The sequence below is a fragment of the Galeopterus variegatus genome, unplaced genomic scaffold (genome assembly GCF_000696425.1).
Source record: "Galeopterus variegatus unplaced genomic scaffold, G_variegatus-3.0.2 Scaffold266, whole genome shotgun sequence".
NCBI classification, from domain to species: domain Eukaryota; kingdom Metazoa; phylum Chordata; class Mammalia; order Dermoptera; family Cynocephalidae; genus Galeopterus; species Galeopterus variegatus.
The window spans coordinates 757225-781798 of NW_007726377.1; the positions used below are offsets into that span (position 1 = coordinate 757225).

A 24574-nucleotide genomic window follows, 5' to 3' on the forward strand; every position below is an offset into this window, starting at 1 on the left:
CTAAAGTTGGGCGTGGGGATAGAGAACATGTGTGGGGCCCTCCAGAGTGACCCCCGGCTTCCCGCACCCCCATCTTTGGGCACCCTGGAGGCCCTGGGAAGGGTATTCTCCACCTAGGAACCCCACCCTTTTCTCAGACCATCCCAAAGACCTTCATCCGTGGACACCAGGCTGGCATCAGGAGCCAGAGAGCAGGGAACAAGGAGCCCGGTTCAAACATTGGATCAGAGTGGCCTGGGCTCAGTTCTCACCCTAGCACTACCTTTAATAACACCCTTGACTTTGGATGGGTAACTCATCCTCTCTGGGCTATAAGATGGGAATGCCATGGCCTCTCTATCAGAGGTGCTGGGAGGTGAAATGAGGAGGGCGTGTAAGACCCTCAGCACAGTGCCCGGTGCAGCCAGTGCCCAGTGCGTGGCTGCTGTGGACATTCATGAGCCAGGAACAAGAAGGGACTTGGAGTACAGCCATCAAACAGACTGGGGGATGGCCTCTGGTTGTGCTCTGCACCCCTGGTGGAGAGCAACTCCAGGCTCTGCAGGGCTCCCTGAAGAGCTTTACAGTTGGATTTTCCAAGACAAGGCCCCGGTTGCCAACATTTCTAAGCCCGTAGGCCCGATCACGTGACCCAGCGCTGGTTGGGGAAACAGAGGCCTCGACCCAGACCACTCCGGGTGAGGCTGGGCAGGGGCTCCCCGTGCAGCATCCACCCTGCCTGGAGGTGGAAGCGCTGCCCGACCCCTGCCCTCCGTGCCCACCCTGCGCAGTCCCCAGAGCCCAGGCCATGTGATCCGGGGACGGGAGGTGGGGGGGCTCAGCCTGGAGCCCTCAAGCCAGGCCCTCGGTTGGGCCTGACGGTGTTCGCGGGACTGTCGGCGAGGTCTGGGGCGTGTAGGCTTCGGGGGACCGCCGCACCCTGCAGCCGTGCGCGTTGGTGCCGGGCAGGGCCGCGGCGCCGATCAGCTGGAATCAAAGCCGCCGCCGCCCTCCCCGCCACGCCGCCCCCCGCCGAGCCGCCGCGCACCTCCTCCTTCGGGGGCCCGCCGCACCCTGCAGCCGTGCGCGTTGGTGCCGGGCAGGGCCGCGGCGCCGATCAGCTGGAATCAAAGCCGCCGCCGCCCTCCCCGCCACGCCGCCCCCCGCCGAGCCGCCGCGCACCTCCTCCTTTGTCACAATGTTTTTCAATCCGGTGAAGCAAACTGTCCAATTAGAGCCGGGGCCTCCGGCTTCCATCTTTGCCGACGTTTAATTAACATGCTCCTCTTGGCAGCTGCTGACAAGTTCCAGAAACAGGTTGTAAAGGGTTTTTGTCTTTACCCAGCATGGAAAATGAGGGGTGCTACATGGCGGGAACATGAATAGGTTGCATTTCAGCTCCCTCCTCTCCCCCCTGCTCTGGTAAGAGGAATGAAGCCGTGTGCGTGCGTGTGTGTGTGTGTGTGTGTGTGTGTGTGTGTGTGTGTGTGTGTGAGAGAGAGAGAGAGAGAGAGAGAGAGAGAGAGACATTGTGAGGGGGCAGGAGGGCGGAGTTGGAGGCAGGAGAGACGGTCCCTCACTCTCCCTTCACCCTTTTCCCAGGAGCCTTTGCTCCACAAAGATCTGGCTTCTGCCTCTTATTCTCTTCTAGACATTCCAAATCTCACCATGTTGATCCCTGCCCATGGGTCTGTGCCCATGTTGTCCCTTTGCCATCCTTCTGGTAAACTCCTATTCAGCCTCCAGAACCCTGGTCAGGTGGCCCTGCTTTGGGAAGCCACCTAGGCACAGACTGCCTCTCCAGCCACAGCTGTCAGAGTTCAGGGTGGACACTGTGTGTTAGGTCTGTCCCCCAGCTAGACTGTGAGTACCCTGAAGGCAAGAACTGTGCATTACTCTGCCCAGGGTGGTGGTGGGCCCAGGAGATGTAAATTCCGGAAACCTTCTCCCACTGTAGAGGGAAAGCAGGGCTGGCTTGGCAGAGAGGAAGGAGGGAAGGGCTGGGGGAGGAGATATGGGCCCAAAGGAGCCCTCCCTTCCTGCTGCCCCACGCTGGGGGAGTGACCGGAGCAGGGCCAGCAGAGGGCACAGCAGGGCTGGCAGCTTTCTCAAGGGGTGAATTTCTGGAAGAGTTGATGTGAAGTAAGGAGGGGCCTTGAGGAAAGACCCAGAGCTGAGTCCTGCGGGGTGGCCCAGGCTGCAGGCAGGTTCCAGAACCCTAAGTGCTTCCTCGTCAGCCTGGGATGGTTTTCCTTGCAGTGCGGGTGGCACCTTAGGAGAGGGTGAGGATTGAAGCAGGAGGCCAGGTCTCTTGGATCATTTTCTCCCTCAAACAGGCCCCATTGGAGCACACACACTCATTCTACAAAGAACATCCGGAATGTTTATTCACGGAGGCTGCCACCTACACGGCACAGAGCTCTGGTGGACCCAAGGAGCATGGGAGGCACTAGCTGGGGGGCAGGCAGGGAGTGGAAGAGCCCAACAGGCGGTGGCTGGCAGCTGTGTTGTCTCCTGGGAGGGCTCAGGCCCACCCCCAGGCCCTAGCCCCACTCCAGGCCTGCTTTTCTCAGGATGTGGCCACCAAGATCCCAGGCAGGGACAGACCTTCTGCAGGCAGAATTTGGCTTGGATGCCCACTTTGTCTGCTGCTCCTCCTTGTCCATTCTCAGGCAGGCCCCCTGGGAGGAAGGGGCGGGAAGGGGTGGAGGCTTCCTGGGGCCAGGCCAGCAGGCTGGTGCCGCTCACTTTCTCTTGTGTCCCCCGCTAGGTCAGCGCCAGCTCCTTCCAGAGGCCTGCGACAGTCTGTGTAGCCTGCAAGGGGAGAGCCAAGAGCAGGTCATTGCCAAGTCCTGCTACAGCTTCTCAGCACCTTTTTCTTTTCCGGACAGGGTGGATATTAGAAGCAAAGGGTCACAGCCTTGCTCTTCTCTTTCCTAGAACCCCAACATCCCCTCTTGCCACATCTCTCAGCCTCTTGCCCCAGATCCAGCTATTTCCAAGCTCTGGCCTCTAAGGAGGTGAAGTAACAATAATAAGACCAATGACAATGACCTGCAAAGACCTCAGTTCCTCCACTTGCCAGTTGTGTGGCCTTGAAGAGCCTCTCTGGGCCTTAATTTCCTCATCTACTAGAAAAAGGAAAGTAATTACACCTGCTTTGTAGAGATCTTGTGAGGGTGAGATGCCAAAGCCATGAGAAAGCGCTTGGTGCATTCCACTGAGGAGGCCAGGAAGTGTTTGTTGATGGAAAGAAAGGAAGAAGGGAGGAAGGGAGGGAAGATGGGTGAGTCTTTGAGCTCATCAACTGAATAGAGCCAGACCTGTCAGCTCCACTTTTATAGGTGAGGAAATTGAAGCTCAGTGTCTGGGGTGGAGGGATTCTGGAAGTCATATAGCCAGCAAGCACAGTCACACAGCCACATGTGCCCCCCAGGTCTCCTTCCATACATTCTTTCTAGTCCAGTGGTCCTTCCACACATTCAGGGCAGTGTGGCTCTGAGGGCCTCTCCTGCCACCCCAGAGCACCCACTCCACCTCAGGCAGGAGGGGCGGAAGCTCACATCCTCATTTCTTGATGTTTGCTTTTTGCCCCTTTGCTGGTGGCATCTGATTCTGAGAGCTGGGCCCTCACTGGGAGAACCTGCCCATCATCCCTCCACGGCCAAACCAAGCCCATGCCCTCCTACTCCTCACCTGCCCTGGCAGCTTAAGGTGTCAAAGGTACCAAGTGGACCAAGGGTGCCAAGGGTATAGAGGGTGCTGAGGGCTTGAGGCTGGGGTCCTCAGGGATGTAGACAGTGCTCTTCTCTTCAGGTACCTACAGAGAGAGGAGGCAACTCTGAAGGCCCTGTCCCAGGTGGGGCAGGGTGCCCCTGGTGGAACTAGAAGAGCCTGGGCAAGCCATGAGCTGCGAATGCTGTGCGGCGAGTGCCACCTTGTGGTCACTGTGCAGACACCATGCCACGGAGAGTACAGCAGTTCTTCAGCACAGGTATCCTGCCCCTACCTCACATTAGGCACTGTCCCAGGTGCTGGTGCACAGCAAGAACAAGACAGCATTATTGTGCAAGGAGAGCAATGGCGAGGCATTCTGATGAAATGCACAGTGACAGTAAGAGTTGTGAATGCACACAAGAAGCTTATAACCCAGCCTGTGGGGATTCCGGGTGGTTGTGCTGAACCCACTTTTGAAAGATGAGTAGGACTGCACCAGGTGAGAGGCAGCATGGCAAGTTCCCTGAACTGCACAGGCCCAAAAGTGGGGGACGGGGAGGTGCAGGAGAGGCTGGAAGTGGATTGGGAGGTGGCGTGCAGGTGGGGCAGATGAGCAAGACTGCCTCATCTGTGGTCCTGGGGAATACCTACCTACCTGTCTCACCCCCATCCTCTGGGAAGCCACCTCACCTCCCAGGTACCACCCAGGGGCCTCAGGGACCTGCTGATGGTGTTCACTTCCACTGGCATGGAATTTTATTATTCTCAACCGATTACTGCTGGAGGTATATAGTTGAGAGAAGGTGTGAACTTGGAATAAATTATAAAGATCAAGGGCCGGCCCATGGCTCACTCGGTAGAGTGCGGTGCTAATAACACCAAGGCCCCGGGTTCGGATCCCACATAGGGATGGCCGGTTCGCTCACTGGCTGAGTGTGGTGCTGACAACACCAAGTCAAGGGTTAAGATCCCCTTACCGGTCATCTTTAAAAAAAAAAAAAAAAATTATAAAGATCAAAACAGAACCAAGAAGGAACTTCTACATATGGGAACTGACAACATTTCCGATTTATTTCTCTAGCATTAAATCCACGTGGTTTCTAATTGTGGTGTCTAAAATAGTTGAAGTTCTGACTTTAAATATGGAATGAGGATAATTATGCTGTGAAAAAAAGAAAGTTTATGAAGAATGTTAGAACAATTCTTATTATAGGTAAAGAGATCAGGACACTAAATTGGGTGTTTAATACGATCTCAACTGTGTAAGAACACTGTGTAGAGGAGGAAAAAAGACCGAAAGGAAATATACCAAAAAATATTAGCAGTGCTTGAATTAGGGTGATAGGATTTCTTTCTATTTTTCTCTATTTCCAGATTTTCTTTAATGGGCTTCTAACCATTTTTAAATTAAAAACAAATTTAAAAAAGTTAATTTGAGTGAAATTAGTTATGTACATAAAATTGGTTTATAGTGGACATTAGTTAAAATTACCCCCAAAACTTCTGGTATGTCGTAAAACTATAGAGCCAAATGAAAGACAAATGATGGGTGGTCCCTGGTCCTCACCCTTGTCATGAGCGGGCAGTGCAGGAAGCAAGAGCGGCCCTCTCTCATCCTCCCTCATCCAGTACAGGCAGGCACCTCCGGTAATGATCCATGGAGAGGCCTCCCTGACGTCACAGCAAGCCCAAATTGTGGCATGTTTTTAAAGAAACTGACACGGTCAGTATAAAAATCCAACTTGAGAAACATTGCTCCAGGTGCTGAAAGCTGTGGAAGGTCGCAGAACTCAGCTTCTATAGCAAAATCACCTGGGAGCTGATTCTCTTGCAGAGTCCGAGGCCCTACTGAATTCATCTCTGGGCTGATGCCTGGGAAGCTGAACTTTTTACAAGGTCTCCAGGTGGTTCTTATGGAGACTGAGGTAGAGCACTGCACTGTGATTCTTAACCCAGGCTGGGTTAAAACCATCTAGGAAGCTTTTAAAAAATTTTAATGTCCAGGTCCTATAGCAGACCAATTAAATCCAAGTCTCTGTGGACTGAGCTGGGCTTTGGATGCTTTTAAAGCTCCCCAGGTGATTCCGATGTGTATGTAAAGACTGAAAACCACTGGTCTAATGCAGCGGTTCTCAAATGTGTTTTTCATCAAAATCACCTGGAGGACTTGTTAAACCAGAGTGCTGGGCCCCACCCTCTGTGTTTCAGGTTCAGGAGGTCTGGGTGGGACTCAGAATTTGCATTTCTAAGTTCCCACATAATGCTGATGCTGCTGGGGACCATACCTTAGGAATCACTGTTCTAGAATGAAGCTGACTGAGGCCCTTAGGGACACAAGAAAACTCCAGCTACAGCCCTGATCATATGTTGCTTCCATGAACACCCCCCAGGGTGTGTATAAAGGAGGTGTACACCACCCCCTCTAAATCCTGAGGTCCAGAGAGGAAAGAAGGGAACAGTCTTCATCCCCCAGGAGACATTACCTTCCAGACAAAGTAGCAGAATGACAAGGCCCTGTCCCTTACTCCCAGCTTCTGGCTCCCCAGGCCCCATCCCAGATGATGTTAAGTGCAGGGGGGGAAAGGGAGGAAGGGGAGGGGATGAAGCTGCCCTCATGCAGGGGGACAGTTCCATAGAACTCACCTCCCAGTAGATTGAGTCCTCAAAGCAGTTCTCATCAGAGGCTTGTCCCCAGATTGGTAATCTCAAAATGAACCCTAAAGAAAGTTGGAAGTCACAGAAGGTCAGAAAACACTTTTCTCTTAGCTTATCCCAGCCCCTTTCCTCAGCCAGAAAAATCCCTGCTGGGGTCCTGGGGCTGAGGCCCAGATCTCCTCAACCCCACAGCCAGAAGTGCAGAGATAAGGGACTCATGGGCACTCCAGGTTGACCTCTGGTACATGCTCTTGGGTCCCCCACCCAGGGAGACCCACAGTGACCCCACCTTCTCGGGCCCAGCCACTTTCACTCACCCACGATGATGCCACCCACCAGGGCCATGCCGAGGCTCACAAGGAGGCCAAAAATCTGGAACTTGGCCTGCGTTCTTACAGACCAGTTCTCCTTGATACCTTGAAAGTCAAAGGAATGGACAAGCCTAGGGTGGAGACAAGGGGCAGGTCAGGGCCTCACAGAGAGCCAAGTAACCACTTGCTGCCACCCCACAAACATGAGCGGGCACCAAGCTCACTAAACCCTGGGCCTCAGCCTTCCCATCTACAAAATGGGGGCACTGCACATATCAGTTGGTCTTTAAGACTCTTGTGGAGGGACAGGGTGGGGAGAGAAGCCCATGAGACGATGGTCCAGAGTGGGGAAGGAAGGGGAGAAAGGCACCATCTTGGGCCTGAGAGGAACAGCAGGAAGGAGGGATGGAGAAGGAAGGAGAAGGCTCCACCTCCCCTGCTCCTCCATATTTACCCTTCCTGTCCATATACTTCAGGGCTGGCGGAGGCTGCTGTCACGGCACCCACAATGGCACCTATGATGCCGGGAATGCCGTGCAGGTTGTGGATGCCACAGGTGTCCTGGATCCGCAGGTGGGACTCCAGGAAAGGCTGCGGAGGGGAGGTGCTGCTCAGGCTGAGGGCTGCAGCAGGGGTGTGAGGAGGCCCTCAAATACATAGAGAGCCAGGATTCTCCAGCCCTCGGCCCCCTCCAAGACTGCTCCCCTGCCTCCCGCTGTCAGGAGCACAGGGACCCCAGCATTCTCCAGCCCCCAGCCTGTTGTCCAGCGTGCTCACCGTCAGGTACACAAAACCCAGGGTGGAGACGATGCCACATATGAAGCCGACGATGAGGGAGCCGTAGGGCATGAGCATCATCTCGGCGGCGGTGCCCACGCCCACCCCTCCTGCGAGCGTGGCGTTCTGGATGTGCACCTGGGTGGGGCGGGCAGAGCGGGAGGAGCTCAGTCCCCTCCCTGGAGCAGCTCGCTCGCTGTGAGAAGGTGGCACTGGGGTCCTGGGAGCCAGGGGTGGCTCGAAGTTCACCTCAGCAAGCCAGAAACATGCAGGGGACTCTGGCCTTGGGCCGGGCATGGGATAGCCACCCCCCGGGTTCTTAGCACATGTGCCACCCAGCCCGCCCGGCAGGTCTGGGCATTTCCCATGTACACAAGCCAGTGCACTGGTGCATATGCCAGTGAGCCCTGCAAGCACATCTGCATGTCCCTGTCATGTGTGCCATGTGCACCTGTGTGCCCAGACCCAAATGTCTGGATGTTCTCTACATGCACGTATGTCCACGCCAGGTGCCTGTAGAATGCTCTCTGAGTGCCAGCCCGAGCCAGGTCCTGTGCTGCTGGCTCTGGGGATTAGTTCATCCCATCTGCACAACCAGCCCATGACTGAGGACAGTTACCTTTTGATGAGGAAACTGAGGTGCAGGGAGGTTAAATGACTTGTTGAGGACCACAGAGCTAGCAAGAGGCAGAAAGGGGTCTTGATCCAGGTCTGCGTGGAGTCCAGGCCTCTGTCATTGACCTTTTCCATGTCCCTCCCTGCATGAGCCCATGTCAGAGTGTCTGATTTTCCTCCCCTGGTGCCTGAGTCCCCACCTCTGTGCATCTAGGAACTCATGGCCACATCTCAGCACACATATGCCCATGTCCAGAGGCTTGTGTTGGACTATGAGAGACAGAGTTAGTGTCTCTACTTTTCTTTTTATTGAAAAATCTGCCAACATCTGTGAGGTTGGCCCCCCCGCCCTGACTAGTGACAGAAATAGCTGTCCTGATGGTGTGACATGAAGGACACTGTGAAACACACTACCCTCCAATACTTCCCCAGTGGAGTGGACAAAGCATTACAGGAATCATCCCTCTGAGCATGTGGGAGAGAGCAGGTGGGGCAGTTTAAGGAGCCTGAGGGCTGGTGTTTGGAGGATTGGAAGCCTGGCAGAGGGGAAGTGCCCCAGAAACCCTGTTGGGCAGGCTGACACTCAGCTCAGAAGAGCTGTCAGCACCCCCAGTGTGAGCAGGAGGAGGAGGAGGACCCAGTTCATCTAGAGCTGTTGACATAGCAGAACCTCCAAGAGTCTGGTTGTGGGCTCTGCTAAACATCAGCTATGTGCTTGGGACACATCATTTCTCCCTGAGCCTCAGTTTCTTCATCTGCAAGATGGGTGCAATAATCCTGAAGCTGCCCGCCTCACAGAGTTGTAGGCAAGGCACAGTGATCTGCGCAGGCAGTGAGAGCCGCACCTCCCTCCAAAGCCCCCCAGTGCTTACCATGTCCAGCTTGCCCTTCTTGTTCAGGGCACTGGACATTGCCACCGCAGCAAGCACGCTGGCTGCCAAGGAGCAGTAGGTGTTGAGGGCAGCCCGGTGCTGGGAGTCCCCGTGGGAGGACACGGCTGAGTTGAAGCTGGGCCAGTACATCCACAGGAAGAGGGTGCCTGGGTCAGAGCAGACAGGACCAGTGGGCCCGGGAGAAGAGGCATTAGATGGGGCCCAGCAGAACTCAGGCAGAGATCCTGTCCCTTAGCTCCAGAGATGGCAAATGACCCCCATACCCCAGCTGTTTCCCACTTCTGCAGCCTTACTCATGCTGGGGCTCTTCCTGGCAGGCCCTCTCTTCCTTATTCACCTGCCTAACTCCCACTTAGCTTTCTGCTCCACTCCTGGAAGTCTACCTTGACCCCCACTACTGCTAAATGCTCCCCACCCCACTCCCCCACTGCTCCACGAGGGAGAATCTTTTCTCCACTGTAGGTAGATCATCGGTGTGGCATCGTGTCTCTTCCACCACACTGTGAGGAGCTCTTGGAGGGTGGGGCTCCAAGGGGGGGGTTTAAGAGACCAGAATTGTTGTGGTCAGTATGTGCTCTCTGGAATGAATGGACACAGAAGTAGGAATGCACATCTTGCCCTAGCCCAGGGATGGAGAGACCAGTTCCTGGTTACCATTGTGTCTGCCTTGGGGCATTCTAGGTAAAACATAGGAAGAGTGACCTACTTCTTTCAGCCTCATGGGGAAGAGGGATAGACATCTGGGATTCTAGATCTGTCTACAGGCAAACTCCCTCTGTCCTTCCCACAGAGAGAACTGGCAGCCACCCACCAGACCAATCAGGTGTGATCATGGCAGCCTTAAATAATCATGTTGGCCCTCACCCATCATAGGGACCCTCACCCATCATGGCCACCTTCACCCATCCTAGGGACCCTCACCCATCAAGGTGGCCTGAGTCATCATGGCATCTCTCACCGATCATGGCAAAGAGGTCCGAGTTGTACGAAGAACTCTGTTTCTCCTTGCTTTGCTCTAGGTTGTGTCGGTAGAGGACTCGGGTGACTGTGAGCCCAAAGTAGGCGCCAAATGTGTGGATGGTCATGGAGCCCCCTGCATCCTTCACCTGGGGTGCAAGGGGCCCTTCAGGCTCTGGCACCTTCTCTCCCTCCCTCCTCATAGCACTCGCCACACCCCTGCACACAGACACACGCATGCATGCATGCACGCACACAGAGGTCCAGCTGTCTCTGACTCTTCGGTTGCAGAATGGAGACTGGGGTCCCCAAAGACTAATCAACCGGGAAGGGGGAGAAGATGGGCATCCCTGAACCTAGGCTGCAAGCCTGTCAGGAAATGCCAGGGCAGCCTCACCCAACATATGGGATCATTCCCAGATGGGGAAACCTAGGCTTGGAGAGGGACTTGCTTAATCAAGCAGTGGGAAGAGGTGAGCAGAGGTAGAACCCAGGGCGGCCCCTATCTGGTTTGTCACCCACTGGCTTCTGTCTTAATTCCTGGGCACTTCCCTCTGGGTCTCCACTGTCCACATTTCTTTTTACACAACTTCTCCTGGTCCAACACTACCCCACCCAGACTGCCATTACCCACCTCCCCCTGCATCCTGTCATGCTCCCTGCTCTCCAAAATCCCAGCCACCCTCCCACCACCCACCCATCCCTGCCCTCCCATCTCCTGTCCCCCAAAGTTAGAGCAGGCAGGGTTGGCCCCTTCCTCATCTGTCCCTTGCTGGGCCTCCTGTCCTACACCACTCTGCACCTCTCACTTGACTTCTTTAGTTCTCAAGTTCCTCATTTAATGGGAGGGAGGTCATAGTGACTTGGCAGGGCTGCTGTCAGGATTAAACTAGACATGTTGTGTAAGGCAAGGGCCTGGCACTCAACAGGTGCTTGACTGATGTTAGATCCCGTTCCCCTCCCTCCACTCACCTCCCCTCTCTTCAGCCTCCTCTTTTTCCCCATTCGGAACCTCTCAGGGGAACAGAATCACAGATTCACTCCTTCTCTTTAGATCAGGACACCCATCCAGAGAGGTAAGTGTGTCATCCAAGGTCATAGTGCTAGTTGTAGACAGGGCTAGGTTTCTTGATGCCCAGCCTAGTGGGTGTCTCTACTAGCTGTGAGATCTTGGGTGGGCCCCTTAACCTCTCTGAGCCTCAGCTTTCTCATCTGTAAAATGGGGGATATAATTGTGCCTGTCTCAGAGATGAAGATCAGAAGAGTTAACCCATTTAACGCATGCAGAGCAAAGCTCAGCAAAGGCCAAATGCTTCCTACATATCAATGACAATTATTGTATTTAAACTTGTCTCAAAGAGAGGCTGAAGATTGTCATGCTTTAAAAGAATTTTTGTAGCAGATTGGGGAGGGTTTTTGAGGGTAAAAGGAGCTTTTGCTGCCTCTTAAGTCACCCCAAGATACTACCTTCTCGGCCTGTTTCAGACCTCCGTGATTGGCCCCACTGTCTACCCTTCAACTAGCCTAGCTTCTCTCTCTCTGGCATCGCCCAGCCCCGTCGGTCTCCAAGGCCCACTTGCTCACCTTGTTTATATCTCTTGAATCATCCACTTTCTTCTCATTGCACTAACCCAGTCCCAGTCCCATCGTCTCTCACCAGGGTGACCTGGAAAGCCTCTCAACTGGGCTCCCTGCCTCCTAACTGTTCTTGTCACTACAGCCGAAATGACATTTCCATTACATGTGTCTGACCATGCCACTCCCCTGCTTACAACCCTCCACAGCTCCCGACTACCCTCACGATACAGTTGAGACTCCTTAACAGTCTCCAGGAGTCTTGATGATCCGTGCTCCTCCTCTCACCTGTTACCCCTCCGTCCTCCCCTCTCAGCACAACCTACTCTCCAGCCAGCCTGAGCCACCGAGGACCCCTCGCTGTGGGTCTCCAGACCTTTGTACTCACTCACTGCTCCCCCTGCCCCACTGCCCTTGCTCACTCCTTTGCCTGGCCAGCTCCTAGTTGACTTCTAGCTTTCTCTTTCTCCAGGAAGTCTCTTGAGCTGCCAGGCTGGTTGAAGCACCCTCCTCTGGGCCACCCCGCCCTTGAGCTGGCTCTTGATCACAGTGCACAAGTCACTGCCTGGTTACCTCCTGGTTCCCTCACTAGGCTATGAGCTCTTTGTGGTCTAAGTGCTGGTCCTGCCACCTTTGTACCGCAGAGCCTGGAGGGTTGCCTGACATGCAGGAAGACTCCAAAATTCATTTACTTGACAAATATCTGTTGAGCACCTATTAGGCACTGGGCTAGGTGTTGGGGATAGAGATGGCCCAGACAGATAAGATTTCCTGCCCTTATCAGACAAGGATAAGTGCTCTGAAGAAAAAATAAAGCAAGGCAGTGCGACAAACAGTGACTGGGAGGGGGCGAGGGGGAAATTAACACTGGGTGGGGAGCAGGCAGGGTCTCTCTGCAGTGGTGGCATTGGTGCTGAGACCTCAGCAGTGAGAAGCTCTCAGGTATGACTGTTCCAGACAGAGGCAACAGCAAGTGAGATGACCTTGAGATGGGGCCAAGCTTGGTGTGTCCAAGGGGCAGAGAGCAGGTTATGGCCAAAGTACAGAATGACAGTGAGAGAGGAGACGACACGCTTGGAGAGAAAGGTTGGAGCCAGAACATGTAGGGTCTTATAATAAGCATGGATTTTATTCTAAGTGAAATTAACAAAACAAAACAAAACAAAACAAAACAACAACAAAAAAGCACTGATAGGTTTTAATCAGGGGAATGGTCTTATATGCATTATTAATAGACCACTCTGGCTGTTGGTGGAGATTGGCCTGAGGGGGTGTGTGGGGCAAGGAGGAAGCCTGGAAGATGAATTAGGAGGAAGAGATACGGTGGCTTGGACTAGTCTGGTGGTTGGAAAAAATCACAAAATGAATGATGTAATTTATTTATTTATTTATTTATTTATTTATTTATTTATTTTAAAAGATGACCAGTCAGGGGACCTTAACCGTTGACTTGGTGTTGTCAGCACCACGCTCTTAAAAGTGAGCTAACAGGCCATCCCTATATAGGGATCCGAACCTGTGGTCTTGGTGTTATCAGCACCACACTCTCCTAAGGGAGCCGTAGGTCGGCCCTGAATGATTGAATTTATTTGGGTGGCCTAAACACGCCCCCACCCCCCACAGGGGAGGGGTTCTGGGTAGAGTCCAAATGTAGAAGAAGAGAGGGCTAAGTAATGCTTGGGGTCCCTGAATGACACCCCCCACTACCACAACACACATACCCAAAAGCACCAATGAGGTTTCTGAGAAAGAGTCAGAGGTTGAAGGTGCCCCCATCTGAGCCACTGAAATGGCCAACCTCAGCAGGCAGCATTCTTGCCACAGTCCATATGAACGGCATCTCTGGGGTTATGCAGTGCACAACCTGTGCAGCTGTACATGGACATCTTGGCCACTCCCCTGGGATCCTTCCTTACAGATTTGCTCCCTCAATACACTGAGTCCTTTTCTTGGCAGAGCAATCTGGGAATGTGTGCAAGAATATGTGCAGAGACATCTCACTGCTTCTATCAAATGTGCAGGAAAGATAAAAGAGGGGAAAAACTAATATGTGAGGAACCCCTGCTCTGCCTAGACACTGGGCTGGTATGCTAGGTGGATTATCGTACCCACCTGGAAGATGTCATTACTACCACTTTAGAGATGAGGAAACCAGGGTTCAGGACATTAAGTAACTTGCCAGGCAGGCATGTCTCCTGGCCCTCCCTTTCTCTATCCCCTTACTGTCCCCCCAAGTGTCCCCTCCACCCCCAACTCTATTCCAAGCCCTGCTCACCTCTAGCACGTTGAGGAGAATGTACTCATTCACTGAGAAGAGGGTCACTTGGAAGAGAGTCATGATGAGCAGCTGGAGAGGGCTGACTTTACCCAGAAGTGCCCCAAAGGCCACACAGACAGAGGCCACGCAGAAGTCAGCATTGATGAGGCTGGGGGAGACAAGCCAGGGGAGGGGCTGGAGCAAAAGCCAAAAGTGGCACTTCAAGCCCTAGGTTTGAATCTGAACTTTGGTCATCTATGGATCTGGGCTTGTATCCCTTCTGAGCTTCAGCTGCACCATCTGTGATAATAGGCACATTAAGGGCTACTCCAAGAATGAACAGAAGTTACACATGAGAAGAGCCCAGCACAGCAGGGGCACACACTAGATGCCACACTCTTCCTTTGCAGCCCCCACTCCTTGCAGACAGCTTGTGTTCAAGGCACCCAAGTGGTCTGGCTGCTGTTGTTGAACATGCACAATATTTTGGGCCCTGCCCTGCCTTCTATCTTTTACCTGCCCTTCCAGAACCTCCTCTCACTGCCTCCTCTTCCAGGAAGTCTTCCCCAATTCCTCCAGTCAGGTGTAGCCTGTGCTTCCAGATCCTTATCTCTCAGTCTACATACACCTATCTAATGGCTGCCAGGGCCTTGCTTGGGTTTGAGGTATTGGGACCTTCCCTTCACCTTACCCATGGGAGAGGATCTGTGTCCAGGGGAGAGAGAGGCCTTTCTTTGGGAAGTAGGGAGCTGGGGTGGACTGGGTACAGGAGGGGGCAGAAAGGCCAACAGAGAGAATGGAGGCAGAGGGGCAGGCCCATAGGCCCTCCTCAAGTCTGGATGCTGAAAGCCCAGCCAGCCCAGTAGAGGGCTCATGAGGAGGTGGATGGCCAGGTGGCACTGTGTGGCTGAAGTAGACCCTGGTTCCATCCACACACACTTTGCCTGACAAGGATGTCCCCTGCCTTCTGGATTCCAAGGCAGGCCCTCACTGTGGCTTTTGGGGCCATGAGAGTTGTTAATGGGATGGTTGTAAGGATAAACGGGGCTACTTCCTCAAGACTGTCACGACTGGAGGAGGACCCCTCCTCATGCTCTGGTGTGTGTGTGAGAGAGAATCGGGGTGAGGAGTAAGAAGTGAGCTCACTGTAGGGCTAGTTAGTGGAGTGGGGGCAGAGTCGCTTCTGAGACAGAGGACATTCACTGGAATGTCTACTCCACTACTAGCGTTGCTGACAGCTGTGTCCCCAGGGCCTAGAGCAGGGCCTGGCAGAATGAATGATGGTAGTTACTAAGTGCTAGGCACTGGGATAGCTGCTAAGTGCTGCGCATGCCCTCTCCTACCACACCTGAACCATACAGGACAGGTACTATCATTAGGCACAGCATATAGATGGAAAACAGAGACTTAAGAGAGGCCTTTATTTCCCCCAGGTTCCTGGCCCGCCCCCTGGAGCCCCGCCCCCGGAGCCCCGCCCTTCACTCACTTCTCCACGCCCAGGAGAATGTAGCCGTCTTCAAAGAAGTGGAACCATCCTTGCATGAGCAGCGCCCACTGGATGCCAAAGGCCGCCAGCAGGAAGTTGAAGCCCACGGCGCTGAAGCTGTAGCGCTGCAGGAAGGTCATGAGGAAGCCGAAGCCCACGAAGACCATCACGTGCACATCCTGGAAGCCTGCGGGAAGTGCAGCCGGAGGCTAGTGAGGGCCTGCCACAGCACCCCCAAGTCCCGACTCCCCATCCCCGCATCCGAACCCCAGGGTTGGGTGCACTAACAAGTGGCTCCTCTGTTGGCACAATAACCACTAGCCCCACTTTGTCATGAGGGCCACTGGAGGCTGGGCTGGGGGACCCAAGGTGAGACCACTTAAGCCACTGCTCTATCATGTCAAGAGATGCCTAAGTGCCCCCTCGGGAGATGACAGCTCCCTGGTTCCACTTCCTCCCCGGGTGGCTCTGCTGGCCCAGGGTGGGGGTGGGCAGCTGGTCATTTGAGTTTGAGGCCAGGCGGTGGGTTACACCCAGGGCCTCGGGTCTAAGCCCAGACCACCTGGGCTGTGATGACTTGCCCTCTCCAACACAATCCTATTCCTTTGCTGTGGAGGATCCATGCACATCCAGCCAAGGAGGGTCTTGACAGGCCAAACACATCAGTCGCCCATAGCTGATCCCACCATCTGCACATCCCACTATCACCTCCAGCAAGTTCACTTCCCAGCATCACTGAGACTTGAATTCGGACCCCAGCTCCTCCATCTCCTGGGCAGATGACTGGGAAGGTTACGTAACATGCCTGGGGCTTGATAAGCATCTTCTGTGATGCTTACTCCACAGGTGTTGCGGGGATTAAATGCAGATGTGTATGTGAAGCATCTAGCGCAGTGTCTGCCCCATCATAGGTGATCAACATGGACAGGTGTCATTTCGTGTGACTCAGGCATGGCCGAACTCTTCTGCCAACTCACACAGTGGCCTTGGCAAGCCACTTTCCCTCCCAGAGCCTCAGTTTTCTCGACAATAGAACTCAGTGATAAAAGGGATGGATTAAAATAATCTTAACTCTCCTCCTAGTGCTACCATTGCTTGGTTCTAGACTCCAAGAAAATAACAGAAGGCAAAGAGCTTTGAGAAACAAAGAGAGTCACAGAAGTATAAGACACTGAAAGGAACTGATGTCATGGGACACAGGGGCTGGATCTATGGGCTCCCATGGGCCAAATCTGGGACAATTTGAGCATCAAAATAATTATGTGCTATAATGATTTAAAACCATTAAAAAGCAGGACCTCATGAGTCCATGCTGGTAAAAGAAAGTAAATAAATAATGAGGTAGCAGGGAGGGCTTTACTGTTATATGTGGAGAGAGTGCTGGAGCTTGAAAATCATCGTTTTCAAATTAAAGATTTGATCAGCGGATGCTAAATGCAGGGGGAAATTTTGATGAGGAGTAGGATTTGCATTGTCTTAAAGAGTCTCCCTATAGACTGCTTATTAGTTGAAAAGGAAGAAAAAAAATAATGGTAACTATACAGTGGAGAAATTGGGCAATATCTTGACTGGATGATCAAAATTAACATGACCAGTGAGGGACAGATGGGCACTGTGTGCATCCAGATGTGATACCCTGAAAAGGATCACCTAATATCACCTGTATGGTATTCTCACTGAGACTGCATAATGCAATCCAGTCATGAGAAGACAACAGACAAACATGGGTGAGGCTGTGTTCTTGAGAAATATCAATGTCATAAAAGACAAAGAAAAAGCCCTTGAAATATCCCAGATTAAAAGATATGCCAACTAAATTCGATATTTAATTCTGGACTGGATTCTGTTTTTGGCAGAGCTGGAGAAGTGCGGTGAGTGCTTTAAAGGTCATTATGGGATCAGTTGTGAAAATTAAATATAAACAGTAGATTCTGTATCAATGTAAATTTAGGGAGTTGATTATGGTGGTTGTGGAAGAGAATACCCCTGTTCTCAGGAAATATTCTGGTGTATTTAAGAATAAAGGGCCATAATGAATATACCTGACCGTCAAATGGTTCAGACAAAAAATAGTGTGCGTGTGTGTGTGCCAGAGAACAAATAGCTGAGTTTGAGTTAAAGAGTATACAGCATTTTTGTACTATTTCTGTTTTAGCAACTTTTTTGTAAGTTTGAAATTATTTCCAAATAAAAAGCTAAAAAACAAAAGGAACTTCAGGGCTCTGCCAGGCCTGGCCTGGCCCCATGCACCTGCCACCTCATTCCTCCCTCCCTCCTGTGCATGCTCCAGCTGCACTGGCCCTCCCTTTTGTTCCTCAGCCCCACTCCAGGGTCTTTGCCTGTGGCTTTCCCTCCATCTGGGACACTGTTCCTGCAGAATGTCCAACAAACTTCTCTTCCTACAGTTTCAGCAAAATGTCACCTCATCAGGGAGGCCTTCATGATCCCCCAGTTTAAAGTAGGTTCTCTCTCTCGTGCCACCCTCTTTTCTTTCATAAGTTCTTATTACAATTTGAATTATGTTTACTTGTTTGTCTAGCCCACTAGACTATAAAACTACAAGAAAGCAGGACCATGCCTATTTTGTTCATGGAGGTATTCCCAGTACCCATGCGAGTGCCAAGGTAGACTCTCAATGAATACCATGAATGAATGAATGATTGTTGTTGTCCCAGCAGCGCCCAGATATGCCAGCTAAGCAGCAGTTAAGGAGCCCCAGGTGGGATTTCACAGTCAGGTGGGTCTGTAGCCCCTCTACAGTCCAACACCTCCTACCTACAGGGCTGACAGGCCCTGGTGTCCACTGCTTATGCTATAGCTGCCTTGGCCTTGCCTGTCCCTGTCTGCCCTGATTCATCTCCTCTCCAGGCTTCCCTGAGAGCCAGGCCATGCTGCAGACCCCCTGGCGAGCAGCTATCTGGAGGAGGCGTAGGGGGCCTGGCACTCTGAAGGGCAGGGGTACTAGTTGATACAGAAGAGCCGTGGGTCCACCTGTAAGGTGCTCTGAGCTTCTCTCTAAGTATAGCTTCTGTGCCATTTACACAAACACATCCGGGCTCAGGTTCCTCAATATGTACAGCTGATTTTATGTATTATCACGTTTCATGGTTTATTGCGTTTCCAACTGTTGTAGGAGAAATTGAGCTAATGTACGTGAAGCACCATAAATGGTATTTTGATTATTCTGGGAAGCACTAACGGGTGACAGACTGGAAGAGAGGTGTGAAAGAGAGGGAGGTGACAAATTCAGATTACAATTCCAGAAGGAGGGAGGGGAGCTGGCAGGATCACAGGGCTGTTGACAAGCACGGGGCAGTGGAAAGAGGTTGCTGGGTGGGAGGGAGGTGCTGCCTCAAGTCCTGGCCATGGTGAGTTTGAGATGACCCCGGGGGTGGAAGGGTGGGCTGGGTAGCTTGGGAGAAATGGAGCTTGGCTGTGAGGGCTGCAGCTGGGGTCTGAGATTGGGCACGCCTGTGAGCTGTGAATGTGGAATGTGGGAACGAAGAAAGGAGAGACACAAGCTGAGACCTGGCCATGCCTTGAAGCTAGCAGACAAGACAGGGAGGGTGCTGGCGGGGAGGTGGGAGGAGCCCTTGGGGAATGACAGCATCACAGAGGGCAGGGACCTTTCGAGGAAAGGGGTGTCAGCTGCCTGGTGGCATAGGGGAGCCACACGGGCAGGGATGGAGCTAGAGAGGACCGAGGGAGTCATTGGGGCATGAGGGGAGGGGTGGTATTTGCAGTCTTGGAGCCTTTGGTCCCCCTGTGGCCCAAGAACAAGAGCAAGGAGCCCTCACCTTCCGAGTCCCTCCTCCCTGCCTGTCCTCCCTCTTGCCAGTCTGTCCTTCTCCCTGCTCCTTTGGGTGCCCTGCCTCTGTTTTCGATCCTCTGTGGGGCTGTCTCTTTTTTCCTGTCCCCTCCTGCAGGTACACAGACACCAGCTGCCCTCTCCTAGGGCACCTCCCCAATCTGTTCTCTTGCTCCCATCCTCTTTATCTCCCAAACTGGTCCTAATTTAGCACTGAAACATAGCTGATTGATCTCTGTTTCATAGAGCTTGGTGCTACCTAAAAGGATTTTAAATTATTTATTTAAATTGACACATTGTAACTGAACATATTTATAGGATGCAATCTGCTGTTTTGATACACGTATATGTTATATAATGATCGGATCAGGGTTGTTAGTTTATCCATCACCCACGCATTTATCACTTCTTGGAGGCGAGAACATTCAAAAGCCTCTCCTCTATTATGTAATACAAAATGGAACTGTTATCCATAGTCACCCTGCTGTGCAATAGAACTAAAATGATTTTAATAGTAATGATTTTAAGGTCCAAAACATATGACCTTCAGCAAAGGACATAACCTCTCTGATCCACAGTTTTATTATTGGTCAATTTGGGGAGGGTAACAGCTCAATGAAGTAACCCGATCAAACCCTCTTCAACAACTGCTCCATCATACTAGCTATTATTTCTCTTTTTCTCTTTCAAGACTGACCAGCTGCTTTGCATTGGGTTGGCGACTTGCTGAGGGTCGAGCAAGTGGAAGTTGGCCCTTGGCCCTGCTCCCCAGCCTGGGGTGACTCAAGCTGCCCTGCCCAGAACGGGCTTCCTCAGCCTGGAGGTCCCTGATGGGGCACGGCTGGCACACTGGCTTCCAGCCATGAGAGCTGCCATCAGGGGGCACCAGTACACAGCTGTTCCCACTCTTCCCTTCTCTCCTCCCAGCCCCCACCCCAGTTCTATCTCCTTCTTCTCTCTACAGATGAGTCCCCCTGAGAGGCGGGCTAAGTCTCTGCAATTGGAGGACAAAGTTTTCCATGCTGGTGGCCTCCGCACTGCCCTCCCCTCTGCTGCATCAGCACAGAAAGGGTGGGACCCTGCACGAGGCGGGGTACTGCCCCTTTCCCATTTCCTAGGGGTCAGCCCCGCCTAAACTGTTCTCTTCAGGACCTAAAGGCCAGTCCCCCAATTCCTCCCGAGACTCCATGCCCCAACTCTCCCACACCAACAGTGCAAAATCTCCTGGGGAGGTGGTCAGGGGCAGTAATGCCGCAGGAGACTCTGGAAAGCAGGTGGGCTGTGGTGTGTGGGGTGGGGGGGCTTGGCTTCACCCCTGCCAGTGCCACTGACAAGCTGAGAGTGTTGGGTTCCTCTCTAACCTCGGCTTCCTCTACCGTAAAATGGAAATAATAAACGCCCTGTCTGACAGAGCAGGCAAAAAAGCACCATGTCATGAGGAGAGCACAAAGGAATTTAGACGCTGTAATTGTTCAACCAGCATCCAGGGACTTTCCTTAGCCACGTCTCTAACACGATGCTGAGACTCTACTTAAACACCTTCATCGAGGAGCACTCACTCCCTTCTGACGAAACTCGAAACCAGTACTTACTGTCCTCTCACTCCGTGCCATGAGATAAGTGCCCGACCCATCAATCACCTGTCATCTTGAATCTTCTTAGAGATTCTGTACTTTAATATTTCCACCTTACAGATGTGCATACTGGTTAGGCAGTTCGCTCTTTCCATTTAGTAATGGCCCCAGATCTGTTTAGCTCCAAAGTCAACCACCAGGTTACGCTGCCCTCTGCTTGTGGGTAAGCTCGTCCTTTAGCAAATAGAACTGAATCTGGGATGCAGGTCCCCAGGAGTACCGGGAGAGCCTGGCTGCTTTGGCCTCATGAAACAGTCCTTCAGGTGTTTGAAACCAGAGCATTCTCTGTCTTGGGTCATCTCCTGAAATGTGTGCCACTCCTCCCTTGGTCTTCCCAGGAAGCTTCTGGAGCCAGGATGTGGTGGCTCCTCCTTGACGACCTCTCCCCAGTCACTGCCCTTCGTCACTCAGGCCTGGGAGCATCAGCCCATGAGGAAAGTTTGTGTTCAGCAGCTGGCACCTTCACCACACCTGCTGAGAGTGTACAAGCCATGGAGGGCTCTGCCAGGGTGGGTCCCCAGCTAGCTCTGTGCCTGCTGCCTGCTGAGAGGCCCATGCCCAGGGAGCTATCCTCGGGCCCCCATGAATCCCAGCTGGAGCTGGACTCCTCTGGAAACTGGGGATGCCCAGCAGGCTCCACTAATCCCCTGGGTAGAAAGGAGGCCTGCACAGGTGCTGACAGCCTGAGGCCAAGAACCAGGAAGGTACCACAAGGACCTGCCTTCACTCCACACCCCTAGGGATTACCTAGCTGCCCAGGAACTAAGGCTTGGGGACCCACCTGGGCCAGGAAGCCTCATGCCCTCTAACTCCTAACCACAGCCACGGTGAGTGGGACAGGGGGTAAGGGGAAGGGGAGACAGAGGGAGAAGAGCCGCCAGGAGTGTAGGCTCAGGCCCCCACAGCTGCTGCCCCAGAGCTAGCTGAGTGACTTTTGCAAGACACTCCCCCTTTTCTGGTCTTAGTTTCCTCATCGTAAAATGGGGATCATAGCGGGGCCTCCTTCCTAGGGTGGTGGTGACGATTAGAGGACAGAAAGCATGTTTGGTTGGAGGGGCTGTCACTACTTCCTGCCCTCACAGAGGGACCCTGAGGCCAAGCTTCTCTCCCTGCACTGGCCAAGAGCTCCCCAGCACTCACAGGGGAAATAAAGGTCCTCCTTGATGGCTGGGCTCTCTCTGCCCTTAGCAACCTTCCCCCACCCCTTTCACAAACCCTACTCTTGGGTCACACCAAGCCACTCACCCCATTTCCCAGCACCCCCTTTCAGTGGACCCCTTGGCTGCCTGCTCTGCTCACCATCCACTACTTTCCATGAAGCTGTCACAGATCTCTTCTGCCTGGAGCACTTGTCCCCACTGAGGCCCTGGGTGTCAGGGTGCACCTCTCTGTTCCCAGCAAGTCTGGGAGTTCTTTGGGGCCAGGATCCAGGATATTTATTCAATTTGTTTTTCCAAAGTGACCATAAGCCCTGGTTTTCTGAGACAGTTATATTTTATGCCTGGGCCCTGGTAAATTACTATTAGTATCCCTACCTTTACTCTCAAAAGTGTCTTCATTTGGATAAGCCTGGCCGGTTAGCTCAGTTGGTTAGAGCACGGTGTTATAACACCAAGCTCAAGGGTTCAGATCCCTATACCAGCCAGCCACCAAAAAAAAAAAAAAAAAGAATCAGTCGGATGATAAATTATATGGTCACCCTCAAGATAAGTGCGTGTCGGGAGGAGCCGGTGTGGAGGGAGGAGGATAGCAGCTAGGGAGACCGAGGACTGCACTCCCCACTGGTGAGGTTCTGCAGCTCCTGTTACAGGGTCTTGAGGCCTCCACTGCCCTAGGAATGCCCACGGAAGGCCTCGCCCCTTATGCTTTCCTGGGGGGGTTCTGTGGTCAAGGGGTAAGCAAGAGCCAGAGGGATGGAGTGGAACAGGAAAGGAGGGTCTGAAGCTTGCCCGACTCACTGATGCCTGGTCAGTCACCCACCAAGGAGAAGACAGGTAGACAATGTGAAGAGTGGATCTGGAGCCTAAATTCCAAGGCCAAAGCTGTCAAGATCTCTCTTAAAACATGACCCTGAGTGGAGCCCAGTAGAGGCGGTGGTCTCACCAGCACAGGGCATGCCCCTCTTCTGTCACCTCCCTCTTTCTTTGTTTCCTCATCTGTAAAATGTACCTGTTATTAGTCCCATGACAGCCCTAACTTTTTGGCAGCCATGTCCTATGGCTGGCTCCCACTGGGTTTGCAGCCTACCCTTCAGTCTTTTTTAATGCAGTCTGCCATTCTGAGTAGGTGCAGTTGTTTACTTGCACCTAAGGGAAACGCTATTTCTGAATGTAGGGAACCCCCTGTTGCTGAGAGTGTCCAAGCCATGGAGAGAACACCAGTTGACAGGTGACTTTTGGAGATGAGCTTTAGGGTCCCTTCCAAAACTTAACAGTCCATGACTATGTGAGCATAAACAGTTAGAAGAATTGTCATTGGATGCTGATAGATGGAGCAGAAAATCAGAAAGCACAAGGGCATGGAAGAGTCCTGGGCTGGGAGTCCAGAGGCTGGGCCAACCAGTGTGACCTTGGGCCAGTTCTTCCAGCTCCTAAGTCCTAGGGCATCTGCATTTAGTGCTTTTGTAGTGATTGCTCCATTGTGCAGTGAGGATTACATGCCCAGCAGTGTGCTGGAGCGTTAGGCACACTGTCTCCCACTAGCTGTACCCACCCCTGCCAGGTAGGCCCTATTATCCCCATTTGATAGATGAGGACATTGAGGTTGAGCAAGGCTGACATTTGCCTAAGGTCACCCACCTGGTTAATGGCAGAGCCATGATAGAAAGGACGTCTGTGATTCCAGGGCCACGCTCTTAAGTTCAGCACCACAGATACCAGAAAACTCAGGGGTGCTGGGCCTCCCCGTCCAAGCCGAAAGAGGGTGGGTGTGATGGCCTCCTGGCCCAACACTGGTTCCGCACACCTCTCCCTGCCGCGGGGCTGGCAGGCCATTGAGCCATCCCTGTGGTCCTTGAGGTCGGGACCTACCCACTTACTTGGAGTGTACAGGTACAGCTGGGCAAAGGAGACGGTCGCCCACTGGTTTGTGGGACTTGGGTTTTTTGAGGACGCCAAGCAGGGCTCCCTGGTGGGGATGCTGGAGGCTTCTGATGGCTGGGGAGGGCAGCCAAAAAAAAAAAAAAAACCCACCGGAGTGAGTTTTCCCTACTAGTTTTTCACAGGGAAAAGGACCGTTTCTGCAGCGTGATCGCAGAGGAGCGCCCTGTGGGGAGCCCCCAGGGGGCCGGGGCGGGTCCCCTCCTGGCCTCCCCGCCCGCGCGGTTGTGCGTTGGTCGGCAGCTGCAGGGCGCAGCCCCGGGCCCTCCGCCAGGGGGAGCCTGCCCGGAGCCGCCCCAGGTGCCCTGCAGGACGGCGGCACTTACTCGGGTAGCGATAGTAGAACTCGTTCTCCAGGTCGCTGGTGATGTTCCTGCGCCGCTTCTCCTCCCCCCAGTGCGCGTCGGCGTCGGGGCTGTAGCGCACGAAGAAGCCGAAGAGAATGACCAAGGCCACCTGCAGGAGCAGGCAGGCGAGCGGCAGCCGCCAGCGGAGGTTGGTGCTCCAGGCCATGCTGCAGCGGCTCCTGGCCGGGCGGGTCGGCCGCTCTGAGGCCGGCGACGCTTATAAGGCCCGGGCAGGGGGCGGGGCGGCCACGTGGGCCGCGGAACAGCAGACCCGCTGCCGCCCGCGCGCGCCCAACCGACCGGCGAGGGCACCCGACCCGAGCCACGGGCCTGGAGGCTCCCGGCCTTGGGCTGGGGGACAGCGGCGGGAGCAGGGGCTGAAAGGGCAGGGGGCAGGGATGAGGGCGTCCCAACTTCTGTGGATCCCGTTGGTTCCTTCCCTTTTGTTCCTTTGAACACAGAGAA

The 24574-nt window shown here is 53.4% G+C and overlaps 1 protein-coding gene across 1 annotated transcript; it reads right to left on the reverse strand.

Annotated features, from left to right (window-relative positions):
- Window positions 1–831: 831 nt before the first annotated feature.
- RHCG (Rh family, C glycoprotein) lies at window positions 832–24295 on the reverse strand. Its single transcript, XM_008566729.1, has 13 exons — window positions 24089–24295; window positions 15223–15409; window positions 13755–13905; window positions 9906–10053; window positions 8927–9093; window positions 7440–7577; window positions 7117–7253; window positions 6669–6793; window positions 6340–6413; window positions 3707–3799; window positions 2587–2660; window positions 1483–1564; window positions 832–966 (listed from the first exon to the last, which is right to left on the reverse strand). Exons 1-13 carry the CDS (start codon window positions 24273–24275, stop codon window positions 832–834), a joined length of 1698 nt encoding a protein of 565 aa, XP_008564951.1. The 5' UTR covers window positions 24276–24295.
- Between the last annotated feature and the right edge of the window lie 279 nt (window positions 24296–24574).